Genomic DNA, 9,192 nt, shown 5'->3' on the forward strand with positions numbered 1-9,192 from the left:
ATCACACTGAATTTAAGACATCACAATCACAGCTTTCAGATGATAACTCACCAGATTCCAGCACATTAGATCACACAACACAAAAGAAGTTAACGGAAGAAACTCATGGTGTCACAAATGTATTAAACAACATTGACAGACATCATCAATAGTTTGAAGAGTGAGTAAGACTTGTTTACTACCCTTCAAGCAGCACTTTAGTCATATCACGTCAGTAGATCACGGAACCCTTGGACCTGTGTACTAACCAAACGAGTAGTTCGGGAATATAAACATGACAAGCACACTCAAGGAAGTCAAAATTGCTTGTTTGTATTGGCAGATTGAAACAAAAAGAACAAAGAGATCAGCTGAGCCGTTAAGCCAAGCCTCCATAGCAAGTGCCCAGCGAACTGATGAACAAATCAATTGCACTGTATGTTGGTCGCTGTTCATGAGTATTGATCACTGTCATGGTCAACTACACGAGGCTTCCAGTACTGTCCATCAACTTATTGAAGACCCTCCGCTTACCAGGGAGCAAAGGACAAGATAATTCAACCCCTGTGAATGTGGGTATTTATTATCTAGTTAGGGATCAACTTAATGACGCAGATTAGATGCTCCATCAGTAACACCATCACTGCGTTGACAGCGAGATGACTTGGTGTGTTTGATTGCCTGGCGACGAGGCAATGTCCGCAGATTAGTTTGTATTTGTTTGAAAATGAATGTCAGTCAGCAAAATTTCAGCTTAACATTCTTGACAGAGATGAACCTGGCAAACCAGAGGGTGGCCAAATGACACACCTTATACCTTTTAAGACAGGCAGACTGCTTCTTGACATGTTTTAATCCTCTTGTGACATGCAACAGAGTGTAGCTAAACTTACTTTGGCCTTATTCCCGATGTGACTAACTTCCTCCCAAAGCTGCCTTTGAAGCACTATAAGGTTAAGGAACACATTATATTTCATCACCCCCCGGGTACCCATTCACAGTTGTTGTCAAGGAGGTGGGTGTGTGTGTGGGGGGGTGTATTCAAACATTGTCTTGTTATCTTACCTCACACATAAATGTCGTTTTTCTGATTGGCTAAGTGCTCAACTATTATTGTCAATGTGTCAATGTACCCAACTTACAAGTGAGGTACATTCCAATAAACCCTGCTTCCAAAGGTAACTCATTCGGTACTTCGTCATTATACTTCTGTATCTCAAAAAAAAATTGAATCATGCATTATGCAAGGAAATTACTAATGTTTTGCGAATGCAAATAGATGGAAGGGAGATAACTAAATCTGTTTTCCTTCTCTCATCTGCAAAATCTAGAGGTGGCTACGAAAAGATCTGCCTCGCTTTCCAATAAATAAATTTTGACAAAACGTTCAAATGTAGTCCCTTTGAATATTAAGAATGGGAATTACACCACGGTGACTTTACAAAGACAATACCTGCTGGAAAAAAGAGCAAAATGCAAGATTCAAATTGTTTCATTCGCACAGACTGGCCAAAGTGTATGATCTGATACCCATGCTTAACCCAACAGTTCAAAATTAACACTGAGACGTTTGGTAAGATAAACATGTTTGTTTGCTGGTCATCTTTGATGTACCCTTCATGTTTGTTTATGATCCCTTACCCTTTGGACTCAGGAGACATTGAGGGTACATCAACCCATGCCCCCACTTGGGACCAGTGAACAACTTATATTGTAACAGAAGACATCACAGTGAAATTTCTGAACTCATCTGCGGCCTGTGTACATAGAATGACACATCACCAACACAGAGAATGGATGCCTCTACATCTGAACTCAATCTGAATTTCAACTTCAGTTCTGAGTGTATTTGCAGTTGCTTTAGATGATACATCTTGTTGTATCCTGTTCTTGATGACAGAGGTACTGGTGGTGTAGACAGTTTTGAATTTTCAATTGTATTATCAAGAACTGATGCCTACTAATTTGATTTGAACATGTAAGTTTTCCCGTGATGTAGATTCCCCTTCTATCCTGGAGGTGTCAAGGGAATTAATCTCCATTCCACAACAACATGCATGCTCAGACTTTGTCACAGAATTAATGGTGGAGGAAAGCAGTACATATTTGAGTGAGTTCTGTTTTATGCCAACGCTTGCAATATTCCACCTGTGGTACCTGTAAACAGATCTTGGGCCAAGTAAACTATTTTTGGTGACAGGACCATTAACTTCCTCTAGAGTCAACCAGTCCCCATGAAAGTTAACATATCCTCATGGCAGTCAACCTGTCTTCATGACATCCTCATGACAGTCAACCAATCCAAATGACAGTCAACCAGTCATCATGGCAGTCAACCAGACCTTGTGGCAGTCAGCTTGCACTCATGGCAGTCAAACGTTTGTCATAGCAGTCAAACAGTCCTTATAGCAATCAGTCTGTCCTCATGACAGTCAACCTGTCCCTATGGCAGTCAACCAGTCTTCATGACAGTCAACCTGTCCTCATGGCAGTCAACCAGACATTAACCTGCGTTTACACAGTTGAATGATATTATACTGTAGGAAAAACGTCAGTATGTTTGGTGAGTGAGTGAGTGAGTGAGTGAGTGAGTGAGTGAGTGAGTGAGTGAGTGAGTGAGTGAGTGAGTGAGTGAGTGAGTGAGTGAGTGAGTGAGTGAGTGTTAGTTGGGTTTACACCACTTTTAGCAATATTCAAGTAATACTACCACACTGGACATATGTGGAGGATCAAACCTTTGGCCTTCGGCATGACAGTCAAACACTTCAACCACCAGGCTATCCCAGCGCTCATGTTACAAAGCCTGATACTTGGATTTGAAACTAAGCTAATGATCATGACAGGCATTTCCACTGTATACCCACAAGAAACCATTGACACTGATCTTCATTCCCAGTCACAAGAAACCACTGACACTGATCTTCATTCCCAGTCACAAGAAACCATTGACACTGATCTTCATTCCCAGTCACAAGAAGCCATTGACACTGATCTTCATTCCCAGTCACAAGAAGCCATTGACACTGATCTTCATTCCCAGTCACAAGAAGCCACTGACACTGATCTTCATTCCCAGTCACAATACAAATGTTTACACTCTCCACAATGAGAGCTGGCATTCATCAAGGAATCAAATGTGCCAGATGCTTCACACTTTGTGCTTGAGTCCTTATCTACATGGGTGAATGAGTGAGTAAATATTGTATTATGCCATGTCTAATTATCCAGCTATATCATCGCTCCTTATTTATAAGTCTGCAAAAATGATCTGATATCTGTAGGGTGCAACAACACCCACTCAGCAAGGTCAGGCAAGGAATAATGATCTCTGCTGGTTGTAGCTGGTTCTTGTAGAAGCATTGAGCTCTGGACACTGCAGCACAATACCCAGTGAAAGATGATCTCATACTCTCCTCATTTACTGACATACAAGACTTATTACCTATCTGCCAGTATGACATGCTGTGTTATATCCAGAATGTGTCTGTTCATGCAACAAGAGTGGAAGTCTGGTTCCTGATTGGTTCTATACATGAGTAAAGGCCAGTGTGTTCAACTCTGATAAAAAACTTGCAGATTTCATTGAGACTGAGAAGACTGGGGATATTCATATCAGGACTGGATCTTCTCCAATCAAAATGAGCACAATAATGGAGCTAAATGAAAAGCCACCCCAATGTAGCCATTCTGGTGCTTGCAGGATCAAGATTAGTCAACCATATCTCACATGATATTACTGTGAAACGCTCTTCATGGTTTAGCTCTCAAGTTTAAATTTTTTATTCAAATCTTCAGGATGTTGAGTTTGTTCCTTGAAACGTTCTTTTAATGTAGTTGGTTTATCTTGAAGAGATGAGAGGAACATGTCTGTAAATTCAGGTCCTCCAGTACAGAGGTAAACATTAGATCACTTTCCTTGATGTTCAACATATTCAAAAGGCAGCTGAGTTTAGAGTACCATCCAATTTTATGTTTGGCAAAAGCTACTGATTCATTAAAAGCATGTTTAAAATGGTATTGTCAGCGATTGTTGGGCAGGTGAATTTGAGAATCTGGTAGTCCGTGTTGAAAATAACCCATCTTGGGTGGTCTGGCAGGCATGTATTTTGAACGTTGGTATTGGGAGATACTATCTCTACATATATTAAAAACTGATAAAGTGTACTCATACATATATGTATACGGTCATACAAAACTGTGTACACAAAACATCAGGTAGTCACATATCTATACTTGTATCTAACTCAGTCTGACTTAATTTGAATGTCTTAAGGTCAAAACCTATACAGGTGACCATTCAGTTCTTAAATCTTGCTCCAAGGCTGTACACACTGCTAAGCCCATGCATGTAGAGTAATTTTATAATTTTATGAGACTAGAAGAGTCTAGAAGAAGTCCTGTCTATTACCTATATTCTTTTAGAAATGATAATGTACACTATCAAAAATCAATTGTACAAGTCTAGCAACCCATTAACAACTGCATATTCACAAATTCCCAACATATACTCATGGAAACAAATAAGGGAACATGTGAAAGTGCAAGTGTTCCTTTATTCTTTTTCAGGTTTCTTCACAAGGTATGTATTGCACCGTGGCTGAAAATCTGGAAATACACAAAGAAACACTTGAACTTTCATGTGTTCATCATCTGCTTCCATGAGTGTACCTGCAGTGACAAGTGGGAGAATTAAATCTTACCTTAGCCACATGAGACTCTCAGCCTGGTAAGACCAGTGCAGTGTGGCACATGACTGTCAAGTGACACCATAACAAGCATTAGCACTGGCATCATGATCAATGTTTGGGGTGTTACAGCAGGGCAGCTAGCTATGTGACAAGATTCTAATATTAACCTGATGATCACAAACAATATATGCCAAAGTATTACATACAGTGATTGAGTGAGTTTGGCTTTACGCAGCACAGCAGTATTCCAGCTTTATGGCAATGGTCTGTAAATGATCGAGTCTGGACCAACAAATGTCCAGGACCCTATCTCCAAACCTCCATCTTGAAATCCTGTCACCAACCTATATTTCCAAACTTTGTTTGAGCCCCAAACGATGAGCCCCAAACCTCAATCCCCAACCCCATATCAACATCACCTCTAAACCTCCATCATCATTCTTCATCTCATCAAACCTCCCTTGCCAAACTCCATGCAGAAAACCATCCCAAACTTCCATGCAGAAAACATCCACTGCCAACCTCCATGTAGAAAACATCCATCGTCAGCTTCAATCCCCTAGTCTCTGTCTCCGAACCTCATCATCAAACCTCATCTCCAAACCTCCATCCCTGATCTCGATTCAAATCCATTAAATGAAGGGATGTTTCTTGTGAATGAAACCTAAAGCTTTGTGAAGATCATCGTTAGTGAAACTAGATCTAGAAACAACAGAGTGGTTTACAATCATAAACGTGAATGTCACGAGTAATCAATATTCCCAGATCAATTGAATCAACACATCTCACAAACATTCATGAACATAAAAGCTTCAGGGATTAAAGAGCTTACAAATGTCAACTGCGTCATTGTTCCTTCACAGGGATAAACAATATGATGCATGTGTACATGTTCACGATACCACATCTCAAAACAAATTCAGATAAGTTGTAAAAAAATACCACCTTTCATGTTTGACTGCTTAAAAATATTTTCGAGATAATTTGTTCTATTGACTACTGACCAGTTGTCTTGTTTGTTGGCAATTACTTCAAAAGGAAACTAGCAGAGTTACTGAGGGGGAATAACAGCATTATCAAGGAAGACCATTAATGTGGCGATGAAACAAAACTGTAAATGAAGCGTTGAGTTATCTTTTCATTTCCCTACCACTAAAAAGGGATTTCTGTTTAAAAATGGCAGAATGGTTGAGCTTAGTTTGCAAAAACATGACAGGAAGCAAAACAAAGCAGGTAGAGTAAAATTGTGAATCATCTCATGTTACAGCTAAATGTGAATCATCTCAGGTATGGAGTGACAATGTTTCACATGGAACTGTGGCCATATACTGTATCACATTGTACATTTGTGTTACACTGCATAACATCTCCACTAGAGAGACACTGTATAACATGGTGCATTTGGGTGACACTGTGTAACATTGATCACTTGTGGGACATTGTGTAACAAAGTCAATTTCAGTTACACTGTGTAACCATAGAACACTTATGGGCCACAGCATCACATTGTCTACTAGAGTGACACTATGTAACAACAGTACACTTGAGTGACACTATGTAACAACAGTACACTTGAGTGACACTATGTAACAACAGTACACTTGAGTGACACTGTGTAACAACAGTACACTTGAGTGACACTGTGTAACAGTACACTTGAGTGACACTGTGTAACAACAGTACACTTGAGTGACACTATGTAACAACAGTACACTTGAGTGACACTATGTAACAACAGTACACTTGAGTGACACTGTGTAACAACAGTACACTTGAGTGACACTGTGTAACAACAGTACACTTGAGTGACACTATGTAACAACAGCACACTTGAGTGACACTGTGTAACAACAGTACACTTGAGTGACACTGTGTAACGACAGTACACTTGAGTGACACTGTGTAACAACAGTACACTTGAGTGACACTGTGTAACAGTACACATGAGTGACACTGTGTAACAACAGTACACTTGAGTGACACTGTGTAACAACAGTACACTTGAGTGACACTGTGTAACAACAGTACACTTGAGTGACACTGTGTAACAACAGTACACATGAGTGACACTGTGTAACAACAGTACACTTGAGTGACACTGTGTAACAACAGTACACTTGAGTGACACTGTGTAGCATAGAACACCTGAGGGACACTGTGTGGCATAGTACACTTGTGAGACACTGTGTAACAGAACACTTGTTGGACACTATTTCATACAACACAAGATCACATTGTATCAAATGGCACAATAGTGCAATGGAACAGCTTGTGATTGTGTGACACTGTATGACATCACACAATCACATGACATGGTATAGTACCATGACACTGCATGACATTGCATCACAGTAGTGAGTGAGTGAGTGAGTGAGTGAGTATATTCTTACACCACTTTCAGCAATATTCCCCAGCTGGGAGACACCAATTAATGGGCTTCACACATTGTACCCATGTGGGGACATGAATCCAGGTCCTCTTCATGACCTGTGAATACTTTAACCACCCTATCACTGCTTGTATCAAAATAAATTAATGTGATGTTGTATAAAGAGTTGCAACAGTGAGGCATTGTATCATGTTTTATCATGTTGTATCATGTTGCACAACAGTGAATGAAGTTAACAACTGCAATGATCTACCTCAGTCACTGTGTAGAATCCTATCAAAGAAAAGGCACAACACCCACAAAATGTCACTGAAAGAAAGGGCGCCAACGCATACTCACTGTCATATCAAAGAAGGGGCACCAACACCCACACACTGTCATATCAAAGAAGGGGCACCAACACCCACACACTGTCACCATATGAAAGAAAGGGCCCCAACACCCAAACACTGTCATATGAAAGAAAGGGCGCCAACACCCACACACTGTCACCGTCATATGAAAGAAAGGGCACCAACACCCACACACTGTGAGGAGTTCTTCATGTTTACAATGTAAATGTCAAATGCGATAAACACCTAGATGAAAATAGCTATAATTGGTTTGTCTAGAATTGCTGCATAGTCAGTGTTGTCGAAAATGGTGATTTACACCCAACCAAGCTGAACAACATGCTGTTACACGACTTCTTCAAAACAATTCAATATAGCACACAAATACAAAACTTTGGATATCCATGGGAAACTTTAATCCAACTTTCTCATTCACTGGATTGCATGGAATTAATTTGTTTTCTGTTTAAGTTTGTTTCTTTCCATAATGTTAACATAACTTGTAACTTACTTTTCAAGCTTGTGAAGATGGGGCAACCTCCGAGGTGGTGCGGGGCTGATATCAGCGCTGTGGTCCACAGTTGGGGTGGTTATTTTCTTCTCATCCACTCCAGCTGGTGGCGCCATTTTTGAAGTGGTGGTATTAGTGGTGGAGGTGTGGGCGGTACTGGGTTGAGAACTCCTATCCTGCAAGGTATGTGTGCTCATGCTACTACTCCAGAGCCAACACCACTATATCCTCACGACAATTACCACCAACTTCTCTTAATGACTCCTCCAAAGATGGGAAAGCACTAAAATCAAGTCAGCAGCACTGCAAGGATAAATCAAATCTTCCTTTTGTACGGCAAGCGCCCGACTACCTACTGGAGAGGCGAGCAAGCAAGCAAGCAAGCCAGCAGACGCCAGGCAGCTCCGAGATGCAGTTGATGACAGTGTCGCAGAGTTCCAGCTTTCTACGCTTATCCGTGTGAGCAAGTAACGTCCACCAGTGTTGGCACCAGACCCACTACCTGTTCCATTGCTAATCAATACATTCATCCTCAGCAGACACAGCCTGGCTGGGCAGACTACAACACTGGTCCCAAGGAGACAACGCTCCAGTACCCTTCCTCCCCACAGACTTCGCCCAGTGGTGGCACTAATTACAGCTAATTACTGCCCATACAATCATTCTCTTCATGCTAAAGTAAATTCCTTCACATTTGTCACAGCTCTCTATGAATGCAATGAATTCCAATCAATATGGACACAAGAAACTTTAAGATATCCACTTTCAACTCAATGATAACTGTTCACTGTGCACAGCCTACAGGTTTCAGCGGATTAAGGTTTAGAAAAGCTGAATTTTGAAAGATCTGATGATAAAAACATGTTGCACAAAATCAAATCACCATCTTAATTAAGGCTGTGTACAGGCGACTAAACTGCGTTGGAATATATTGCGATTCTGATACCTGTAACGTGATAAGTATTGCCATATATTGGGACACTAATTGTACATGTCAATCCTGTTTGAGTGAGCGAGTGGGCAAATAAATTGTATTGCAATATATTGCAACTCATATACCTGTATTGTGATGCATTTTGCAAAGTATTGGGACTGTACGTGTTTGACAGTAAGTGACGCTAAATGTGCATGTCAATACTATTTGCGAGTGAGTGAATGAGTGAGTGAGTGAGTTGGCAAATAAATTGTACTGCAATATATAACGATTCATATACCTGTATTGTGATGCATTTTGCAATGTAGTGGGACCTTAAGTGTTTGACAGTGAGTGACACTAAAAGTGCACGTCAATAC

At 40.6% G+C, this 9,192-nt stretch overlaps 1 protein-coding gene across 2 annotated transcripts in view; it reads right to left on the reverse strand.

Moving 5' to 3' along the window:
* Window positions 1-8,280, reverse strand: part of LOC137262135 (tumor protein p53-inducible protein 11-like) — a 195,267-nt gene extending 186,987 nt beyond the window's left edge. The window contains exon 1 of one of the 2 annotated variants that reach the window (XM_067799914.1): window positions 7,900-8,280. In XM_067799914.1, the coding sequence (XP_067656015.1) occupies window positions 7,900-8,096 (197 nt within the window). In that variant the 5' untranslated portion in view covers window positions 8,097-8,280. The remainder of the gene's footprint in view (window positions 1-7,899) is intronic. The other variant, XM_067799913.1, reaches the window with a different exon arrangement.
* Between the last annotated feature and the right edge of the window lie 912 nt (window positions 8,281-9,192).

The sequence above is a fragment of the Haliotis asinina genome, chromosome 14, assembly GCF_037392515.1.
Source record: "Haliotis asinina isolate JCU_RB_2024 chromosome 14, JCU_Hal_asi_v2, whole genome shotgun sequence".
NCBI classification, from domain to species: Eukaryota; Metazoa; Mollusca; class Gastropoda; order Lepetellida; family Haliotidae; genus Haliotis; species Haliotis asinina.